Genomic DNA, 23,834 nt, shown 5'->3' with positions numbered 1-23,834 from the left:
GAAAGTGAGAGTGGATTGCGGGAGAGTGAGGTGGGTCCCATTCCATGCATTGAATAGGAAAACATACCATGGAAGAGAGAAATTAAAAGCACTTTCCTTCCCCTTAATGAGGTGTTTATTCAGCAGGTTGGCATCCTTCCACGCCATCGAGTTTTGAGTTCTTTGCTTTAAGCAAATAAAGGTTTTCTGGATTTGAGTCAGTATGTTATTTAGGTCTTCATGTGGGGGAAAAAGGCCTTCCAGTACAAATACGATGGAAAATCTGAAAAAGTCTTGTGTTGTGATGCATTTGAGATGGGTGGATATGTGCCAGTATGGGAAGCTATGGTTGTGGCCCTGGTTTTACTGCGTCAGTAAGGGTCCACATGATGATGTTAAGTTGAGAAGTGACAAGTGATATGTGCCTAAGCGGGTGAGCAGTATTCTGGAGCAGAGTACACAAGAGCCAGTGAAGAGGTCGATAGAGTTTTGCATCAGCTCCTCATGTCAGGATGGGGAGCTAGGATTGGTGCTAGGACTTCACTTTGTGGTAGGTAACGACAACCTTCTTGTAATCTTTCCAGTTATGTGCTAAGGCACAATCAATGTCGTCAGATTGGCATACAGATTGCGCTCAGCGATGTCCCTGATTGAACTGCAATGGAGATAGTGAGACTTAGTGGAACCATAAACCGATAAAAGTTTACAAATATAATAACAAGAGTATAAAGTTTGGAATCTTCCTACCCAACATATGTGACTATTCAACAACAGTGAATGGAAGCTGCTGCATTTAGGTATATTGAGTTCCAGTTTGGCAGTTTTAAACTTTCCCCAAACTTCACCAAGCATAAAGCAAATTGCTTTTTGCTCCATCAGGTCACGTTTCACCAGTTTTGCTTCTCATTTGGCACTTTTTCTCACTGATCTCTCTTGTTCCTCCTATAAAGTAGGTGGTCACTGCATGGGCAAAGGCCATGCAGAGAAATTGACAGGTCTTTGAAAGGGTTTTTATGGGGAATTTAATTATGGGTTCTGCTTATTGCTAGCAATGAGCTGAAACTATATATCAAAATACTTTCACTTTGAAAGCTGGTCCAGTCTTTGAAATGTCTGTGTTTCACTGAGTGAGTTGTGTGTCTTTTCCTTTGCTATGTCCTATGTATACCTTTGAATGGAGAGAGTGAGCTGATAATTTAATATAAAGACTTTATCTTGTTGGTATTTATAACCTTAACTTCTATGTACTTCTGTACAATGACAAATTAGCTGCCTCTACATCTCACTTGGTATGATACCAGACCTAGATGCTAAAAAAGAAAATGAGATTTCTAGAAAGCATAAAATCAGGCAGAATTGTCTTTCTAGCCCACTGTTACCAATTCCTTATTTATTTCACCTTTGAGGGAATAGATTGTTTCCCAACGAGAATGCTTAGCACAGTTCTGGGAAATTATTTAACCTTGCCCATAAGGTCTGCAAGAAGAGCCTCATCTGAGGTCTTGCGAAAGGTACACACAAGTCTCAATCACAATTTAGGAAACTGCTCAATAGGGTCCAGCGTCCCAGAAGAACAGCCAAACAGCTCAGGATGGGACTGCTGTGCCAACGTACTCTAATACCAGTGTACCAAGAGGTCTAGGCTGCTGGGAGTGAGAACTTCCCAATTCAAGTATTTAAAAGTTCAGGCAGAATGCCTAACTACTAACACCACCAGAAGCCATAGTGCAACAGAGCCAGTACAACTCTCCATATGCTTCCTAGGCACCAGTCTGTTCTGGTCTTTCCTTTGGATTTCTCTGACTGCCAAGCAGTAAAAACCCTGATTTTTTTTAAAATAGAAAAATGGGGACATAAATTCAGAGACAGTCTTGAATTTCTTGTGCTGGGAAAATGGAATTCTGTAGCTAGCCTCTTGGAACAGGAGCTTTCTGCCAGAGACCATTCAGCTTCCGCATGGAGGAGGAATGCAAAGGTGCAGGGAGAGGTGATGGGATACTGCCTCAGAAAGGAGAATACAACAGTGGTTCTCTAGAATAAAATCTAGTGATTTTTGGTGTCGTCTGGGCTCTAGATTTCGGAATGGAGATGGCTATGAAGGAATGTCATCGCTGGAAAACTCACCTATATTCCCATAGCAACAAAAACCAATAGTGATTAGATGCAGATATATCTTAAAAAATTCTGGCAGAGTTGGATTTATTGTGTGTCCTCAGGCCATAATTTCTCTATATGCAATATAAGAACTTTTGGTTCTATGCTGTCACTTTTATTTAGTGAAAAAGAATTTAACAAGTGTTCCTGTGGAATGTGTTTTAAAGCACTTTATGCAGAATGACATTAATGACTTTATTTATTAATATTTTATTTGCAGGGTATAGGCACTTATTCAATTTTACATGAATATATGTCAGGTTTCATGGAGGGGAACTCTGATGTGTTATGATAGTGCAAAGGTAAACACAAGTGCAGAAAGAACATTAATCTTTAAGTTCTTCCTAATTCTGACTCATTACTTCTCACCCGTATAACTGAAACAAAAACCACTATCAAACTGGGCTCACTTCCCTTTAGAAACCACTTTACCTTCTCCACATCCCATCTATTCCAACTGTCTTGACCAATCCTGTGAAGTTCTATGCCGATGCTCCGACATCTATGCTCTCTGGCAAAGAGTTAGGGAAGGAAAGGCCAACAGTTTTGAAAACAGGTGGCATGTGTTTTGGCATTTGAGGTTTGTACATCTTGGTACATTTTGGTCCAGAGATAAGAGTCCTCCTTTGTCATGTGTCAGTATCAGCAGTGCACTTGTACTTGGTGGGGCTATTGGTGCATTAGAGTTTTGTTTTTTATTGGGATGTCTTGTGTGCAAATGCCCAGATACCCAGGTCAGATAGATAGCCATCCTGCCAAGTATGCTATGCCATGGCATTAGCAGCTGGCAGCTCATGGCAGATTTAAAGCAAGAGTTTCAAAAGATCTCCGCTTCCATTTAGGCACCAAAATGAGAGCCAGATCTTCAGAAAAGCTCAGTATCCATCATACACCTGATAAGCGCTGAGCTCTTTTGAAATCTAGCCATTAACGTTCTGCATGAGCCTAAGCATAAAAGTCAGCTGGTGTCTGAAGGCAGCTAACACTGTTGTGACACAGTTAATGACACCTTCTATCTTCAAGCAGACATATGTCTGTAATAATTTAAACCTGCACCAAATGTGACCCCTATGTAGAGCTTGCCGAAAAATCCAACTGTTCTTCCATAAAAAAACTTTGAACAAAACAATTTCGTTACAATTTTTGTGTGGAAAACTGAGATTTTTCAATGAAAAAATTTGATGTGAAATGAAAAATTCTGTTTAGCCTTGGTGTTTGAGCCACCCTTCTTAGATCCAGCTCAGTGCACAGAGTAATAATCAAAGGCTCGAGATCAGCCTTGCCTGGGATTTCCTCGCTACTGTCAGTTTGGGTCACAGTCTTAGCATTATGATTCTATGATTATTTAAACAGAGCTTTCGGGGACTAGCACAAAAACTCCCAACTTGAGCTGCTCTTACTGATGTGAGCACTTCTCTGTTTGAGTGGCAAAAAGGCCTTCCACGCTAATACTGGATGCTACGTCACTTTGTCCAGACCTCAGTTGATTAGAAGACCTGTATCTTACAAAGTCACCCTTTTAGGCTGGCAGTGTTTATAAGTGAGTCAGCCAGAATATCATTAATTTTGATCTTGTGCCCTGTAGTTCCCATGTTAACTGTTGTCCTTTATTCTCTGTTTAAAGCTGGTTCCATTTTGTAGATTATCCAGAGCTAATTTTATTTCTCTTTGTCATATTCCTATAATTTCACACTTCAATATTTTTAATGTGAAAGTCGGTCTGAAAACATATTTTGGTTAAGAGATTTTGCAGCCTCTTTCCCCTGCAGGAATTGTATCGTTCTCATTTAGCGTCATGGATGCTGTCACAAAAAGGGCTGCTGATGCTGTATGCCAGGAGTGATGCGTTTTACACTGTGTTATATTCTAGTCAAGCAAAGAAAGGGTTAAGTGTGTGTGTGTGTGTGTGTGTGTGTGTGTGCAACCACACTTTGGTTTCTTATGAAATATATTCAAAAGACCAAATAATCAGTATCAGTCAGGTTTATTGCTTTAAGCTAATAACAATGTAACACAGGAAAAAGGTTCTCTCTGGTACCAGTCTCTGGGAGCCTGACTCATGCAGCATTGTTACATTCATCTCACACAGAAGGTGTGCTACAACCGTAAAGCCATCTTTTTATACCCTACCTGTTTACTGGTAAAAGGTAGTGTTGTCATCAGAAACTAGAGTTTAACCAATCTGCTTTCTGCTTTGTTTTGCTGATACCATGGTGTACCCCTTATCTCTTTATTCTGAACGTCTGCTGCACTCCAGGTACCAAGTGTGACGGCACCTTGTAAGCCTTTACTAGGGTAGAACAATCATATGTCTTGTCTTCTTCCTTTGGGACATTCCAGTACTGGCCTGTGAGAGTAACTCCCGGCCTGTTGTTATGATAAAACCTGACAACTTTCCTATCTACTTAAGCCAAAGCTTACTTCATTAAATGCAAGGCGTTTTGGGATATTTAACATAAGGGAACGGGATAAGGCTATGTCTACAATATGAAATTAGCCTGATTTTATAGAAGTTGATTTTTAGAAATCGATTTTATACAGTCAATTGCGTATGTCCCCACTAAGCACATTAAGTCGGCGGAGTGCGTCCTCACTACCATGGCTAGCATTGAGTTATGGATTGGTGCACTGTGGGTAGCTATCCCACAGTCTCCGTCGCCCATTCGAATTCTGGGTTAAGCTCCCAATGCCTGATGGGGCAAAAACATTGTCATGGGTGGTTTTGGGTACATGTCGTCAGTCGCCCCTCCCTCCGTGAAAGCAACAGCAGACCATAGTTTTGCGCCTTTTTTCCTGGGTTACCCGAGCAGATGCCATACCATGGCAAGCATGGAGCCCACTTAGCTCACCGTCACCAGGGCCAGCTTTAGGAAGTGCGGGGCCCAATTCGAACATTTTTGGCACGGCCTCGGCAGGGATGACAAAAAAAACAACGTTAAAAAAAGCCTTTCATTTCTTCCATGTATTAATTACTTTCCATAACTATATAAATAATAAAATTATATATTATATACATTGCATCATATATGCTGTTGATCGGTTATTAATGAGCTCCGTTTCACATGTGTGGGTCCTTGCCACTCCCTGGGGGTGTGCTAGGGTGACCAGATGTCCCGATTTTATAGTGACAGTCCCGATTTTTGGGTCTTTTTCTTTTATAGGTTCCTATTACCTCCCACCCCCATCCTGATTTTTCACACTTGCTGTCTGGTCACCCTAGGGTATGGCCATGTGTGGGTCCCAGCTGCTCCCTGCACCCTCTCATTGAAGCAGGTGTGCAGAGTTACTGCCCTGGGAACTGCAGGACACCAGTGGACATGGGGCTGGATGGAGGCAGGGCAGGGGCTGACTCTGCAGGCAGGGCAAGGGGTGCGGGGCTGGCTGGAGATGGGGGTTTGGGGTGGGCTGGCTGGCTTCAGGCAGGGCCGCAGGGGGGTGCGGCAGGGCTGGAGACAGAGGAGTGCGGGACTGGCTGGCTTCAGGAAGTGGGGGTGCGACAGGGGCTGGCTGCAGGCAGGGGATGCGGGGCTGGTGTGGGCAGGGCAGGGGAGGCAGGGGTGTGTGTGGGGCTGGCTGGCTTCAGGCAGGGTCGCAGGGGTGTGTGGCAGAGGTTGGCTGTTGGCAGGGGGTGCAGTGCTGGCTGCAGGCAGGGTGGGGCTGGTGCGGGCAGGACAGGGGGTGCAGGGCTGGTGTAGGCAGGGGGTGCAGCAGGGGATGGCTGCAGGCAGGGGGTGAAGGGCTGGCTGCAGGCAGGGGCTGGCTGTGGGCAGGGCAGGGAGTGCGGGGCTGGTGCAAGCAGGGGGTGCAGCAGAGGCAGTCAGAGCCCCGGCCCTTTAAATAGCCCCCGAGCCCTCTGCTCTAGGGGCTATTTAAAAAGCCCGGGGCTCCCCTGCTTCTACCACCTCAGCCCTTTAAATAGCCGAGGGAGCCCTAGGGAAGCGGCGGGGCTCCAGCAGCTATTTAAAGGGCTGGGGCAGTAGAAGCAATGGGAGCCCTGGACTTTTTAAATAGCTCCCAGAGCCCCGCAGCCCTACCCCAGGGCTCCAGCAGAGGGGCTCTGGTGGCAATTTAAAGGGCCTGGGGCTCCAGCCCCTGCTGGGAGGCCCAGGCCCTTTAAATTGCCCTGTGGGGAAGCCAGGCCACCCCGCTACAGTGCACCAGCTCTTGGGCGTGGGGCCCAATTCAGGGGAATCGGTTGAATCGGCCTAAAGCTGGCCCTGACCATCACCACTGCTGTTGTGGGCAAGTCTACTGTGGGCTGCTGTGATCCAAGTAGCCAGTGCAATCATTGACGTTCTGTTATCAAAGGTAATGACTCTGGAAATGTGCGGGCCTTTTTAGATTTTAGGTGCATCACATTCCTGTCCTTTGTTGCTGGTGAAGAAGTCTTGCAGCCGTACATTCCAGTCTGGTCGGCGCTGTAACACCCCATAGCACTTCCGTGGTTGACACATGTAACAGCTCCAGGGCTCTTGCTCTTTTGTCTTGGCTGAGGTACCTTGCCCTACCAGGACCTCCAAGCATTCGACACAGAAGCACCTGCAGCAGCTGGCATTGCTACACAGCAGCAGCTCCTTGCCTTCGCAGCAGACGGTGCAGTAGGACTGGTTCCCATCCTCGTCGAACATGTAGCTTGGCCGGGGGCTCTGGGAACGTCTTCCTTGCCCGGCTCCTAGCAACCTCCAGGGTATGGTGTACGGCTCCACCGCTTCTGCTGCAACTCTGCTCTCCTGCTCCCCAGTGGGGAGCTCGGGGGATCTGTTCTGGTCCTCCTGGGTGCTGCTGGCAGACGTGGTACTGCTGCTCTGGGAGGACTCCTTGGAATCCTCCTCAGTGAGGTCAATCAGGGTCGCCTGGACAGACATGGCTATCCTCCTCTTGGAGTACCGAATGGGAGCCAGAGACTCCAGGTCATTCTCTTCTTTAAGTTTTGTCTCACGGAGATTCAGTCCTGCCTGGAATATCATGCGAGCTGGAGGCTTCTGCCTCAGGCTGCTCTCCCAGCTGGCAGCAAGTTCAACTATAGGCTGAGCAAGTGCAGAATGGTGGTAGAATGTGCCTTTGGATGTTTAAAAGCATGCTGGCACTGTTGGTCAGATCTCAGCGCAACAAACATTTCCATTGTTATTGCTGCTTGCTGTGTGCTCCATAATATCTGTGAGAGTAAGAGGTTGAGGCAAATCGCCTGGCATCTGATTTTGAGCAGCCAGACACCCGGGCGATTAGAAGAGCACAGCAAGGCACACTGCGCATCAGAGAGGTTTTGAAAACCAGTTTCATGGCTGGCCAGGCTTCGGTGTGACAGTTGTGTGTGTTTCTCCTTGATGCAAACCTGCTCCCTTTGTTGATTTTAATTCCCTATAAGCCAACCACACTCCCCCCTTCGAAATAAAGTAGCTATTGTTTTGAAATTGTGCATTCTTTCTTTATTAATTTTAAAAAAATGATGAGATAACAGACAAGGTAGCCAAAATCAAACTGTTTGAATGACAGCCTTCTGTTGCTTGATCCATCCTCTGGAGTGGAGTGGCTGGCAATGGAACATGGGGAGAGGGGTAGGTGGTTATACAGTGGATGCAGTGGGGGTCTGTGCTCTTGTTGGCTTTCTTGCAGCTCCAACAGATGCTTCATCATGTCTGTTTGCTCATGTCCATTTGCTCCTCCATTAGCCTCCTGGCCTCTGCCACTGAATGCCTCCATGCATTAAGCTGTGCCCTATCAGTGCGGGTGGACTGCATGAGCTCGGAAAACATGTCATTGTGGGTGCAGTTTTTTTTGCCTTCTAATCTAAACATTCTATGCTCTACAATTCTGGGGGGACTGCATGGTCACCTGTGCTGCTGAGTTCGCCACGCTGACCAAACAGGAAATGAAATTCAAAAGTTCCCGGGGCTTTTCCTGTCTACCTGGCTAGTGCATCGGAGTTCAAAGTGCTGTCCAGAGCGGTCACAATGGAGCATTCTTGGATAGCTCCTCTAAGTAAAGATACAGGCAGTGGTGAGCTGGGAACCGGTTGTCTGGTTCTGCTGATTCATGGGAAGCAGAGCGGCTCTGGCCCAGGCCCTCATCACCGGATACAGGCCAGCTTTTCTGCTTAATGCATACTAATGTATATATGCTGCAGAGAATACATTTTATTGATAGGATATCAATATGGCAGTTGCTCCAGGTTAATCAAGACACGAGCTGAGTGAGAGAGGTGTACTGCTGAGGATTGAGGAGTACACATTATCAGACACCAGGAGAGGGGTCCTGTGTGGGATAAAGTAGGTGTTTGGAGGAGGCCATGGTGAAATAGCCCAGGAGTTGTAGCTGTCATGCAGCAGCACAGGAGGCACTATAGACAGCTGCAATCCACAGGGCCCTGGGCTGGAAAACCTCTCAACTCCTGATCAGACACATATATATATATATAATATGCTTGCCAGCATATATTGGTCAAGAGGCTAAAATGGAATCCCCTATAAATTGCTGTGTTCTTGCTGGCTAGAGGTGCTTTGGTAACCGACAAAAGATGCAACAGTGCAACTAATATGCTGGCACTGACCCAGATCCTCAGCTGATGTAAAGTGGGGTACCTCCATTGATTTGTCTGTACTAATGTCATTATTGGTACACTATTTCAATTGAGCTAATTTATTCCAGCTAGGGATTTGGCCCACTGTGCCTAGTTGATTGGGAGAAAAATGAACAAAATCCTCAGCTCATGTTAAAATCAGGTTCAAGTTTACTGCTTTGAAGAGAGAGAAGTAGAAATTTCTCCAAGCAATGTATGACTCTAGACTTTATCCACAAGGGCTTTACCATTGGATTCCTTAGTTGCTGGGGGAAAAAAAAACAAAGTAAAATTTTAATTTTTGCCTTATTAAGGAATGTGCAAATAACTGATATGAAACACACTTTCAATATTCGTGTCCATGCTGTCCATGTAAACAGTTTCCACAGGATTTTATATGCTATATTCTTGCAGTATTAATTAAGATAATCTGAGTGAAGGAATGGCCATGGTGGAATCTCTGGCATTATTGCTCTGATTTTAAAAGTAGCAGAAAACTGTTCAGAAGCACCTGATAATCACAGGGAATAGCTGGATTTATGTGCACAAACAGCTTGCATATGTAATTCATCAGGTTCACAGGAAGTCTTACTCATTACTTCAAGAACAGAGAAGTAACATATTATAGTCCAAGATGACCTTCCAAAACACTTCAAAGTGTAGAACTTAGACTCAGCATGAGTGAGTCAAACAAATTTGAAAGCATGAGTGAGATTCATCTTTACGGAACTAGACTGCAGAATAAATCAAGCAGTATCCTTTCCGGCATGATTGCCTGCATCATCGACAAGTACTTGGGAGGCTTTTACAGGAGGATGAGTTATGTGACATCACTGACACTATATTTTTATGTGTAAAAATGATGGTTGCATTGCACAAAGGTAATTGCAGCTCAAGACAACTGTGCTAAATGAATGTCTTAAATTAAACAGTTACATGCATTCAAGTGAACACACTAAATAACAAAGAGTAATGGATCTTGGAATCATTTGGTGCATACACAGTAGCAGCTAAATGTACAATATTGCTGCAGACTGCATGTGGCAAAATTCTTGGCTGGATTAAGTTTGAAATTAAGGGGTTTTATTAAAAAATAGAATTGTTATGTAGTGAATATTTCTGCACAATAAATTTTTTATTATGAGAGATTAGCAAATGAGGGATTACCCATGAAATCACACTGCTCGGAATGTAAGCATCTCAAGCCTAAAGCATAGGTGGCGAAGTAGACTTTGCATTCCGGTCCATTGTCTGCTTCCTCAAGAGGAGAGGCAGAATGGAGTAATGGAGGACACACAAGTATTTGTCCAGGACACTATGTCCACTAGCTATGACTCTTAAAGTATCTGGTGAAAATCAAGGCAGGATGAGGCCTCTAAATGATATTTAAAAAGGGAGAATCTTTACGTCAGTCTCACTTTGTATCAGACCTTGCCAGTTCTAGTGAATACATTGGCTTGATTTTAAAAAAATCATAATCCAGCATTATGGAAAACAAACCCATTTGCTAGCATTTTAGCCAGCACACTAGGCATTGTTATCTGATCAGCATATTCGGCACGATGCTGCCCATGAGATGAAGAATTGCACTAAAAAGCTGTGCATTTAACATGTCTGACGGTGTCTGTAACATCCTAGCAGGATCCCAATGATGGTGCAACCTTGTTCTCCCTGTCCAATGTCATTGTTCTCTTGGCTGGAATAACCACCTAGGCAATATTTCCAGTTTTAGGAAAGGACCTCAGTGTGTCATGTCTATTTGTTGGGCTCTTATTTTTGTCAGACTATCTGGTGCTATAATGATCTATTGTTGTAATAAAATCCTATGTGGTTCTAATATTTGCCTAATCCACAGCTGTAAATCATGTGCTAGAGAAGATATGACCCCATATTATCAGGGATACATTTAAAAAGAATAAGCAGCAGGGTGTGTATAATCACACATGTCCCTATAGAGAAACAAATACAGACTAGAAAGGCGCTTGAGCCACAATGAGGTGTATTTGAGAATATCTGTGACAAATACAGTGTCTCTGACTCATTGTGCTAATGTAGACTGCAAAAAGAGTAAAGTTACAAATTGTACTGCCAAATTAGGTGCCACAAGATGGCTGAAAGCTCTGTAGTAAGAGAAGATAGGAGACATGATTGGTCCAAGTAAATAGTCAGCTAGAGCAGAAAGCTTTGAAACTCATCATTAATTAATCTTTGGTGATGTATGGAGAAGGAGATTATTATAAAGAATTGGAATGGTTCTCTAATAATATATGCAGCATTTGGGGGGACTTAAAGTTGCAAACATCAGAAAGTCCTTTTTCACCTGAGTACAGTAGTCTTGTTGATTTTTTAAGTTGGCTACTCACTCACAGAAGAGAGGTCTACTCCTGTGTATAATGCACAAGTTTTAAAAAAATCAGGCCCTAACTCAATATAGGAGGTGCATTTCCCTTCCACGTGGCTTTAAATACGTTTTACAGTGAATAAGTAATTGGTAAGGGCAGCTTCCAGACAGAATTTTATAGGAGTAGGAGAAGCATAGTCATTCCATCACTATGATTATGGAAGCTCCTGAAGAATCTCTCGAGGTCTGAAGATGCTTCTTAGCAACACAGGAATTGTCATAGTGGATCAGTCCAGCCATTCATCTAGTTCTCAACTAGTCCCTGTAACCAGTCAACATCTGAGGAAGGGAGGGACTTGGGCTGGTCCAATAAGCTGTGTCTCATTGCTTCTCTTGTTCACTTTTTACTTGAGAGGCCAGTACTACTCTATTCATTTCCCACACAGTACATACAAGCAATTAGCCCGTGTTTAAAGATTGGAGCATTTCTCTCTTCCCATCTTTGCTTGCTTTAAGAGATGGATTTCTGAAAAGATTTTTTTTTGTGGAGAAATTTGATTTGACATCTGTTGGATCTTACCAATTACCTTCAGCACTTAAACTAGTCTGTCTCAAAGGAGATAATCATAAAATGAGGCGCAGGAGAAGATTGAATGGCTTAGATGGCACAATGAGTGTGTTGTGCTCTTTTGAGTGGTCTGCTGCAGTCACAGTACCTCAAATGCTGATTGACTTAATATTCTTTACAGCAACTTTTACTAAATGTTCTGACACTGCTGGAGTCACTGGAAAATAAATCTGGACCTTTGGATACACGTATATGCTTTTATGTCCTTGAAACTGTCATTTCATCCAGTGTCGAGGACAGAGATATACATACTTGCTGAACTTGCCTCAGACTAATGCAATTACGTAGTCTGGGAAAGCTCTGATTTGTTAACACTGCAAAAGCTAGTGAGTTCCTTTTGTAATTTAAATTACCAATGACCAAGGGTCTTCCAGTTCAATGAACAGGGTAAGGGTTTCTTTTTTTGTGCATTTCCATTTTTGAATCAGACTGCAGTAGAAGGAAAGCTTGACTTTTCTGCCTCTTAGCATCCAAATAATGATTTCCTATTTCCATATATAGAAGAAGCAATTTAAATAGTCAGATGGAATTCCTTATTATTTTAACCCCTTTAAATGTTCTAGAAAGGTCTTATTGCCTTTGAGAAAGATTTGCTTGTTTCAGTGGCCATTCTCTCTCTGTATCACCAGTTTTCACACTTAGATGGTTCTGGGTGATATCGTCAAAAGGTGGCATGCAACTTTTTAAATAAATGGTCATTGAGTTGTAGTAAGGAGGAAAGAGGTGGATCCAGTTATACTTGGCCAAAAAGTGTTAACGTTGTTATGTTGACAGCAAATTTATAACCTCAGAACTGCTAAAGCCTCTGCAGTGGTCTCGCTCCCAGTGAAGACAACCATTTACTTCAGTGGGAGACAGCAGCAGGCCTGTGGTTTGTATTGTGTGCACACGCACCATCAGAACTCTGACTCATGGTATGAGCGTGCTGCTTCATGAGTGATAGGGGAGAGAAATTTGGAAATTGATCTGACACTCACAGCCCGAACACGTATGAAAGGAGCACGCTTCGTATGAAATTTGCCCAATGACGTTTTTAATGTCATTCCAATTCTTTATTTTTCACCAAGTGAATTGTTTGTTTTTATAGCGGTATATCTAAAATGTGTGCACATATATCTAATGCTGAAATGAATATGTATATTAATATAAATCAATCTATTCTTTCTACAATCAAATGTTCTAGCAGGAGGAAAACAAGACATCCCAGCTGTAAATCTCAGCATAGGATGAGATGACACTAAGTACATTAAGAATGCCTTAGGACTTTGGAAACTTCTGCATGCTGGTTGACTGATGTGTAGGACAGGATCCTGCTATTAATCATACTCTATAACTTTGACACAGGACTTTTCCTTCTGGGAAAAAAGCTTTCAGTGTCCCCAGTTAAGAGCTATAATTGCTGGCAATGCTTCCACCTACACAAGTAATTACGATTCAACAAGACTGTTAGTATATGCTGTTCAACTAGCAACGGAGCATTAAAACCTTATTACCTTAATGTAAAGTGTTACCAACTTCCTATCACTGCAGTCCTGATTGCTGACTAAAAGTTTAAAACCTGGCTTCATTGAAAGCCCCAGTTTGCAAAAAGAGGTTTTGAAGAGCATTTGGTGTCAGTAGGGATTATTCAGTCTTGTTGTTCCCCCATCACTGTGACAAGACTATGTTGGTCTCTTTGCCTCCATTTGCAGTGAGGTGGAGAAATAGATACTAATAGCTCCAGAGGGAGCGTTGAGCTATAAATGCAGAACATTGCTTGGTCTTTGCTATGGTGCTGGGAGCAATCTTTGAGAAATAGGAGCATCCATCCATATGTTTGCAGTTTCTGTTCTGCTCCTGACAGCGTCCGGACTATCCTCTTGCATTTAGAAGAGTCGCTGAATCCTTTTATTTTCTATGCTATATAGAAGGGGTTCTCCACATTTTTCTTTCTGAGGCCCCCACAACATGCTATAATGACTCCACAGCCCATTGTGCCACAACTGTTTTTCTGCATATAAAAACCAAGGCTGGCATTAGAGGTAGCAAGCAGGGCAATTGCTCAGGGCCTCACGCCACAGTGGGCCCTGTCCGTGTAGCTAAGCTGTTCAGGCTTCAGCTTCAGGCCCGAGTGGCAGGGCTCAGGGAGGTGGAGCTTTGGCTTTCTGCCCTGGGTCCCAGTGAGTCTAATGCCGGCCCTGCTTGGCGGACCCCTTGAAACTTGCTCACGGCCCACCAGGGGGCCTCGGACCCCTGGTTGAGAACTGCAGTGGTTATTTGGCAGCGTCAGTGTCATCTGCGTGTTTTTAAAAATACCATGAACTTCAAATGAAATATCCTTTAAATATTTGTAAAGAAGATCTTAACATGATATGTGATTATTTTTATATAGACAGAAATAAGAGGAGAAAAGCTACTTGAGAAAAATGGCAAAACGTTAAGTCTAAATTATTACACATGGCAGAAATTTTTAACTTTTGAAGTTCAGGATAGAAAGTTGAATCAGGAAAATCCTCTACCTTGATGTGTTGTCCACTTGGGAGAAAAATGGCCCTATTTCTCAACATTCATTCAATCTGATTCTGTGGGGGACTTTTCATTCCCACTCTGTTTTTCATATCCTGACTAAACCCAAAGCCAACCCTGCCAAATTCATACTTCACATGTCATCCCGGTGTTGAAATTAGAGATGATTCAAGTACTTGACATTTCAGTTTGTATTTTATTCCAAATTCAAAAATGGGCCTGTTTTGCCAGATAATAGCCATATTTTGAGACTATTTTTCCACAAAAATTGGCCGATTTCCAAGTGAAAATTGGCCCTTTGAGTGAAAAGCAAAATAATAAACTATAAGAGTTTTGTTGGTATGTGATAACAGCCATATCACCAGATTTGCCAAAATCAAAATGAATGGGGCAAGAAGTAGTCCATAATTATATGCCCAATCATGACCAAGTTTAGAATCCCATAAGAAATAGCCACTTGTTCAGTAAATTCTATTAACTTTTGGAATATTTAGATTCTCATCCCTACTACTTCTTGTTTTTTAATCTGAAGTAATACTCTCGGTTGTATGTCTACCAACATCATCCCTAGATACTGCAGTGATTAGAAGCCATATAAATAAATTAAAAAACACTAGAGAAAATCAGAACATCGTTATGAACATGTAATAGACAAAAATGAATTTTTTTGTTAGAACTGGTGATTTTATAGGGCTCACAGCAGAGTGGGGGAAAAAAGCCCTATATAATTATATATTAGCCACAAATAGATCAAATTTAAGGATGCCATATATTACATATTCTGACTGAATTACTGCAACTTTTTCTTTTTATAGTTTTAAATATTTGAAGTGCATACTTGTATACCTGTGTCTGTGGGGGAAAAAAATACTGTGGAAAGTTAAGAGGTCACCATTACATGGTAAATTAAAACAGGGCTCAGTCCATAGCTAAAAATTCCACAGCTCTGGCATTTCTAAACAGAGCTCTTCAGTTAAGCTTAAAATGTTCTGTTCAGACCTTCACACAAATGAATCGCTGCAAACCAGAAATCCAACCACCAAGCCTTTCTGAACTTTGCAATTTCATTTTCTTGTTCAAAGAATATAAGTGAAATTACTGTAGCATTAGCAGTTTGCTGTAAGGTCATTGTATAATATCAATGATAGTACAGTCTGAGATACCAGGGAAATTATTAGATGGTTAAAATATATTTTTTTAAAGGGAGGGGAGAGATTAATCCTAGAAAAAGCCCCTCTTACACACACAATTCTAAAGGAGGCCACAAAATAGGGAAATTGTAAGCATGAGGATCTGTATTTAAGTATTTCATTTATGTAGAATTTTGCTTATAGGAAAAAAAGCCTTGGGATTACCATCTCCTTTTCAAGGACAGCCACAAGGGATACAAGCATTTAACATAATATTCAGTTCCTCCCTGCCTTTTCAGTGAAAACATGTTAAATGACTGACATAAGTGACTTTCTGTAATGCTTTTTTGAAACCTGCATGTTGTTTTTTCAAAGAGAAGAATAATGGAGTTGAGTTGTGTGTACTTTTTAAAGAGAAAGGAATCTTCCTTCTGGGACCCAGGCATGCTAAGAATTATATTGTGTCTCATCGTCTCCATGCCTAATTTGCTCCTTTCAAACAAACTAAAGGTTATTTCTTTTTTCTTTTCAGCCCTGCAAACAGTGTAGGAGCTGAAAGCAAGTTGAGTCCTTTCCTTCTCATACATCAGTAATAAGGGCTCTGTAAGCCAAATTATGAGCTGAGTGACTGTAAGAGTAGCCACTAAGAGTCTGGGGATACTGACCCTTGCCATGTAACAGGGTTGTAAACTTGACCAATGCCAACTGACTGGTACCATGAAGTAAAGAGCACTTTCTTGCCAGTACACCTGCGTGTGATTCCTTTACGGCAACACCTGAGTGCCCAGTTTCCTTCAGCAGCTTTGCACAGGTTGAACCTGCTTATACCGTAGGAAACAATATTGTTGACATCGATGCACAAGAGGGAGCAGGATCCAGCTCAGTCTCCTACCTGTGTTGACTGGACACCGGAGTCAGACTGGACTCCATGCACAGGGAGCAGATCTGTTGAGTAAGAAGGTGCCATTATTACCCAGTAACTATTCAGAGCAGTCCCAGGCTTTAAGGGAAAAGCACCTCAGCACTGCAGGCCAAAGAGGGGCGAGAAATTCCTTCCTGCCGCTGGGCAGTGGTCAGCATTACTAGAGGAGCACAGGGCCGCCCAGAGGGGGGGGCAAAGGGGGCAATTTGCCCCGGGCCCCGGGTTCCGCAGGGGCCCCCAAGAGAAGCGCGGAGGCTCCCGCCTCTGCCCCTCTCCTGGAGCCTCAGCGCATCAAGCGCCGAGTCTCCGGCCGAGCCCCTGAGCCCCGCCCCGCTCGAGTCGCATGGTGAGGGGGCGGGGCTGGGAGCTCCAACGGGGCCTGAGCCCCGCCCCGCTCAGAGTCGCGTGGTGAGGGGGCGGGGCAGCTGCCTCCGCTCGGCGTGGAGCTCACAGCCCCGCCCCCTCCCAGGCGGCTTTGAGCGGGACGGAGCTCAGGCCCCGCCGGAGACGCGCTCGGGTAAGAGGCCGGGGCCGGGGCGGGGACCCGCCGCCGCCGAAGCGCAGCCCGGTCTTCGGCGGCGGGGGGGCCCCTTCTGTTCCGGGACCCGCCGCCGAAGTGCCCCGAAGGCCAGCGGCGAGACCCCGCCACCAAATTACCGCCGAAGACCAGGCTGCGCTTCGGCGGTAATTCGGCGGCGGGGGGCTCCCGCCACGGGTCTTCGGGGCACTTTGGCGGCGGGTCCCGGAACGGAAGGGCCCCCCCGCCGCCGAAGACCCCGGGCCCCCGGAATCCTCTGGGCGGCCCTGGAGGAGCATAAATCTCTCCTTACTGGGCTCCTGTCTCCAATGGCTGCAAGAGTGGACGGTAGCCAGATCCCAGAGATAGTGAAGGAATCTGGCTACTTCCTTTCCTCTTTATAGTGAGGGAGGGCGGAGCGGGCCAGGCCAGGCCATAGCCAATTAGGCTGATGTAAAAGGGCTGCTGCCAATCATCCTGCCCTTTTCCTCACCTGAGACTCTGCTGCCTGTCCTGAGCAGTGCTCACAGTCCCACTCTGACTTCCATGAACAGGATCAAGCCCGTGGTTTGCAGCATTCTGTGGCCCTGCAGCAAGGGATCCTGTCTTCTCCCCTCTCCCTTGTCTCTAGGCCTGGGGCTGTGCCACATTCTTTTGCTAGCTCTGCCCACCACTGTACCTAAACTGTTCCAGCAAGGGCCGCTGTGAAAAACTGCACCTTGACTGCTGGGGCAAAACAGCGGAGCTCTCAGCTTGCAGTCAAGCTTTCTTAACGATGGGACCAGGATGCTTTAATTATTATTCAGACATGTAAATGTCTGTGCTTTGTGCGGTTTCATTCGTTACTGTAGCAACTTGAAGCTTTATGTGATATCTCCCTTGTATCCTCAATGGCCTGTCCTCAGTGGCGGCACATTCAGTAAGCCTTTAAACAAAACCTGGATTGCAATTGTCTTTTTGTCCATGTCAACTCAAATAGTTGCAACTGAATTGCCACTCTTACAGGATACTGCCTATTCATATGCATTAGCACTTTCCAAGGTAAACATTGCCTACAAGGGATATTCCTAAAGAGAGAGAATAAAAGGTAGCCCAGTTTCATCCTTGGGGATGTGCCCCCAATGATGATAAGCTGCAAGAGCTTCCTCATTCTGCTACAAGGAGACATTGTTGAGTAGATCACTGAACTGGGAGTTCGGACTCCTGGGTTCTCGTCCTGGTTTTACCAGTGATGTGTTCTGTGACAAGCCACATAACCACTCTGTGTCTCAGCTTATCCTGGTGTAAAACAGATGTACTAAGGGGTGTGGTGAGGCATAGATACCTTTTGTTGAAGTGCTTTGAAATCCTCCAGTGAAACGTATTCTATAAGTGCAAAGAGTGATTGTCATTGTGATTCTTATTCTATAACATAACCTTTTAGTTTCTGCCATGAAAAAAATTAGGAGCCACGCTAAGCCCCCATTTCCTGACCTAGATCACTCATTTATGAAAACAGAACAAGACCAAAAATTAATTGAGCTCTACGTTGTCAGTAGCCTTCTGCAGATCTAAGGAAACTTCTCCAACAATATTGCTTTATTCCATGGTTGTAGAGAATCATTAAAGAATGTTTGGGATGAAAACCTGTCCAATAAGATGAAATGAGAACATTAGTATGTAAATAACTACTTGATCTGTCAGGCACTAAGCAGCCTAACATCTTCTCCAGACAAGGGGGGAGCTCTCCAAGACCCCAAGTCTGAATATCTGGGGTTTGGAACATAAAGCACAGTTTTTTCCATACTGTTGCAAATAAAAATTAATGTAGGGCATTTGGGAAAGACAATAGGCAGCATGCTATCCTAGGAAGTGTATTTTATCACCACCTCTCAGATTACCAGTGCAATTTGTCTTCTAGGGGCCTATTTATAGCTTTTCAGAGCAGGGGCAGTCGTTATTCCTGTGTATTGCACAGCACTGAGCGCCCTGTCAGCATTAAATAATTTTGGCAACAGAGATTTTTACCAGGCCAAAAAATAAAAATAAATTCACTTTCAGAGCAAAGCTTTTGGTACAGGTTACTCTGTATCTTCTTGGAGAGCCCAGGATGACTCTGGTTTTCAAGCTTTATTCCTACTCAGTATCTATTTTCCTTAAACAGCTCTGAAAGCTTATATGTTACTCCTGAACCATTTGAGCCCATTCACTTTAGAAGACAACTTGGAACAATGTTGACTGGAAAGGACAGTATTGGAAGGGACTCTGCAGTACCCCTGCCATTCACAATATCAAGATGCTGTTACAGGATTAAATTTTTATATTAACCGTAGAGCTATTTCAATTTTTCACTGTAAAGTAACCTTTTATGGGGTGCATAGACCAGCTTCCACCTTCTGAACCTGCCTTTTTGTGTTTGTATTGTACATTAGTTGACAAGTTATTTACTATCAGACATGTCTTCAGAAATAAGTTGCAGTAAAATGTAACTCTAGAGCACATCCCTGATGGCCTTTCTCCTCTTTGCATTGCACTTTACATCATCATGTTTATGAAACTGTGCATACTCACAGCAGCGTGTGCATGTACTCTTTGATAAATAAATTCATTTTCTCTATGGTGAGCATCTGAGACCTCATTCAGAGGAATTTTATATGCCCAAATTGCAATTTATTCCAGTTTGAACAGCAAGGCCAGGCCACGCGTTGATTTCCTGGATTTTAGTTAGTTCTTTAGCTCAGACTTTCACATGAAGATGCAGAGAAATTCTCCTTGCAATTTTGCTCATAAATCTTTGTGCATCTCCTACTTTTGTAAATGTGTATGGATCTGTTTAATTGCCTGTTCCCTGCCCTGCAGTCTAAGCCTGGAGGCAAAAACGTGAATTAGATAAACAGTGCAGTTTCAACTAAGCACTTGCCCTGTAGAGGAACAACTTTGTTACAGGAGGAAATAAAGACCATAATGAGTGCTTGTATTTTAAATAGATGAGCAGTTAGTTCGGTGAGGTGGCACATTCCCATGCAGTATCTCCTCTTGCCCTTACTTGCTCATTTAACTGATCTGCTGCACATGCAGAGTATGCCTCCTGTAGTTCACATCATGATAAAATGCTAAACATTTACTTAAGAGACCCCATTTAACTGCAGCAATTGAATAAACAATACAATAGAAAGCAAAAGGCATCAGTTAGCGTTATTTTTTTTTTTTAAAATACATGCTACATGAAAACATTTACACTGGTGAGCCCACTGAGATGTTGTTTCTTGTTCAGTGGTATTCAGCTGACCAGCAGCCAGACGAGCACCTGTATAAATAGCAATTACTGTTATTTTTTGCAACAAAGAACAGGAAAGCTAAAATTAGCATGTCAGGAACTGCTTTGTGTGGAAGAGTAGAACACCATCATCGAGAGCCCTAGACAGATATTGCAACCAACTATAAATGTGTCAGGCATCTTAGCACATAGCTCTGGATTTGATAGGCTACCCTGCAACATGGATCCAATATTCAAGTGATCAGCTCACCCAGCGTGGGACAGATTTTCAAAGGGGCTCAGCAGTCAACATGCACCCTGCGGATCTGGTTGGTTACAGGACAGCTGGTCCCTTTGGAAGATCTGTCCCTGATTGTGTGTGTTGAGCTCTTCTGAACATTCTGTCTATCACTATAATAATAATAATGAGTCACGCTGAACTGTGCCAACTACCAAACAAAATGAGAGAGAGAGAAGCAGAACTTCTCATACCCACCAGTTCACATACAGTCACTTTTGTGGCAAATCATAGGGGAGGGAGACGCCTAGTCTAATAATAATAGTAATAGACAGGAGACTGGTATTTACTCTACTTCATGGGCTGCAGTGATGTTCTCCCTTATTGCTCAGACTCCACTGATGTTTACATTTCAGGATGCTGGATGTTATATAAGGACATAAGTTGGTAGGGAGGGAATCGTTTTGTTGAGAAGAAATTGGAAATGGTAAGAGAGACGTATGGGTTGAGTGTATTCTAATTAATGAGAATTATGCTGGATGTTTTTAAAACAATCCTTATTTTCAACCTTATTCTCTTTGGGGTGAATTTCATACGTGCTTATATTATCCAGCTGCCTTTTTGATTCAAAACATGGTAGGCCATAGAGCCAGTAGGAGTTAATCGCACAGTCTGAAAAGAAATGGATTCTTTTCTCCCTCTGTTCCATGTTCTCTCTGGCTTCATCTGCATTAGGAAGCATTTAGCAATTAAAAGATTAGGCCATTTATATAAAGATGATGATCAAGCCATGTATAGAATGGCGATGGCTGTCTAAGACAATGTGCACAGAGTACAGACAGACAGAGTGTAAGAAGAATAGCAAATTGCATCTGAAAAAACGGGAGCATAAATCTTTAATTTAGTTGCTCATATATGCATTATTTCTTGGGTATTATCATTGTGTTTTCCCAAGTGGTTAGTTGTTGGCAGAACAAGAGAGAGCTCTTCCTGTATTACAACGTACAAAAGAGATTATGCCTAAATGAGCTAGGCCACTTCTACAACAGGTCTCTTCTTGGTCAGCCTTTTTTGCTGTAGCTCCCACTTTAGGACACAAAAATGTACAGCTTGTTCCTAATAACTGCTGGTTTGTGTTATTAATAACATAGTACAACTAACCATGTTGGGTTTTGTTCACAGGTCTGAAGCGTAGTTACACTTGTAACATCTGTAATGTCACTCTAAACTCAATAGAACAGTATCACGCTCATCTGAAGGGCTCCAAACATCAGACCAAGTGAGTACTTTTCCTATTAGTACTTATCTGTCTGTCTGGTGTGGGTGATAGTAGATGTAGATATAAGAAAAACACTATGCACTCCCATAATGCCTTTCATCCAAGGATCCACAAGTGATTTACAAATATAGACACAAAAATATTGGTAGGTACCTGTAGAGAGAGGCAGGGCTGAATATAGATCAGTCTGTCTGCATTCTTTGAACCTGAAATGCAGTGTTTGTTCTTTGTTTACCTGTTCCTCTAGAGCTTTGTTGTGGCAAAGCATTCTGGATATCACTCTTTGGCATGGAAGCCTGATGAGAACAGGCTTTCTCACAAGTTTTGAGCATGTTCTGTTTTCAAATAGGTCACAAATACTTTGGGAAGAAGTGGTATATATGGCACTTATGCGTCTCAGCTCAGCCAAAATCTGTGTGCAGAGATGTGAGAAAATTCAAACAAGGAATGAAATTAGCTGAAAATACAATGAATCTCGTGTTGTGCTGTGCTTTCTACTTCAATCTCTGATTTCACTAAGATTTCATTAGTGGTGGTTGGCTTTGGTCTGGCGCACCAGATGCATGGTAACCTGATGCATCCTCATGGCTCCACCCCAGGCGTAAATCTGCTTTCAGCTTATCATGGTTTCTAGGAAACCAGTTATGCCTTGATGCCGGACACTTAGAATCATAGAATCTCAGGGTTTGAAGGGACCTCAGGAGGTCATCTAGTCCAACCCCCTGCTCAAAGCAGGACCACTTGAACTGATTTTGTGCTTTTCAGTTCTGGCTCAGAGGAGTGTGATCTTCCTGCCAGGTGAGCTGAGTTTGAGGAATTTGTGTAACGATGGTTGTTCGAAGGTTAGCGTATTACAACAATTAAAAGGGATGGAACACTCCCATTGACCTCATCTACTAAACAACTTCCACTTCTCCCTTCAGTACCCATCTGAAGTCACACCTCTGCAGAAAATCCCCCCTTCCTTCATTCGTATCCATCAGACCATCCCTCTCCTGAGCTGTTAGCTATTACTTGCTTTATATTTATCTCATCTTTAGGTTGTAAGCTCCTTGGGCAGGGAATGTTTCTTATCTCTGTTCTCTAAAGTGCTGTGTAAATTTAAAGCACAGCTTGAACGTTTTATACTCATAACTTGCACTTCTCATAGTTTACTCTGGTCTGCATTTTGCCATGTGCAGTCAGTGCTTTAATTTATAAAGAATATTGGACACAGATTAGTCCACTTTAAGTGGCTTTGATAGTATGTATTATCCTTCTGAATACATATATGTTCCCTCTTTAATAAAACTGTATCTGTGTCTTCAGCTCAGCAGGGAGAAAAGGCCAAAAAATAAAAACAATAAATAATGCAAAGAAAAGTTCCTAATCCCAGGCAGGTTCCTTAATATTCATAGGACACAGAGTACAGATGTGGTGCACAGGGGATGACAGGCTGCAGGACAAAAATATGGAACCTGACAAACAGAGTAGCATAATTTTGCCAGAAAGCAAAAGCAGCTATTGAATAGGTTTTATGACTTTCTTTAAAAGAAGAAAGGAAATACCCCGTGTGAGAACTGAGAGCCTTCTGTGGGTTCAGGGAGAAGTTTTTCAAAACTAAAGCAAAAGCCATTGCATAAGATTAGGGCTGAAGTGCGGGTCTGGACTCAGTCACATAATCCCGTTGAAACGTTCTCTCTCCTTAAACACTGAAATATTCTGTATTCGAGACAAACCAGGGAACAGCTGTGAGGTCAGCTTGCCTGTCTGTCCACTTCTCCAGCCTGAAAGATGCATCCTTTTATGTGAAAAACAAATGGACAGCAGTGACCCACCAGGCTGACATGCCAACAATGTCCAGTCCTTGTACAGATGCCACAATCAGTCAAGCTTAAAGGCATTGAGTTTGGAGCTTCTCTTGTGCACTCTCTACGGGAAGGACATTGACTGTAAGGACATTAGATGGTTCCAAGTCAATACGTTTGTTTTGTGATATAAAGTAATTACCTATTAGCCAACTTTCCAAGGGGGATCTGCTCTGCCAATTTGTATAAATTATTAAAATAAAATTATAAAGGTACATAGTACCAAAGAGTAGATGAATGAACTAATCTCTCTTAATATACTTTGAGCTTTGGGAATGGTTCCAGGTACAAGTATTCAATATTACTCTGACATGAAGGATTTAAAAGGTATCATTAGTTTCTGAGACATTTTAGGTGGTTTAAGAGGACTCAGAAGTTTTCAGGAGGATAAATCAGGGCTATGCCAAACCAGAAGGGAGAAGTAATTTCTGAGCCTTGTTTTTTTCTCAAAGAGCAAGCCTAGCCTTTCCCCCTACAATTTCCGCAGCTGATGTGAGCCCTTC

The 23,834-nt window shown here is 43.2% G+C and overlaps 1 protein-coding gene across 5 annotated transcripts in view; it reads left to right on the top strand.

Moving 5' to 3' along the window:
• The window catches only part of ZMAT4 (zinc finger matrin-type 4), a 162,692-nt gene that overhangs the window by 119,292 nt on the left and 19,566 nt on the right, over positions 1–23,834 (top strand). For 3 of the 5 annotated variants that reach the window (XM_039521795.1, XM_039521794.1, XM_039521793.1), the window contains one exon: positions 21,388–21,484. In XM_039521795.1, coding sequence (XP_039377729.1) covers positions 21,388–21,484 — 97 coding nt within the window. Of the gene's footprint in view, positions 1–15,825; positions 15,967–21,387; positions 21,485–23,196; positions 23,480–23,834 lie in introns of those variants that run through there. The other 2 variants (XM_039521792.1, XM_039521796.1) reach the window with 2 other exon arrangements.

Source organism: Mauremys reevesii, linkage group 2 (assembly GCF_016161935.1).
Source record: "Mauremys reevesii isolate NIE-2019 linkage group 2, ASM1616193v1, whole genome shotgun sequence".
Classification (NCBI taxonomy): Eukaryota; Metazoa; Chordata; order Testudines; family Geoemydidae; genus Mauremys; species Mauremys reevesii.
The sequence above is the reverse complement of the archived record's forward strand: the minus strand, read 5'-3'. Positions and strand labels throughout refer to the sequence as shown.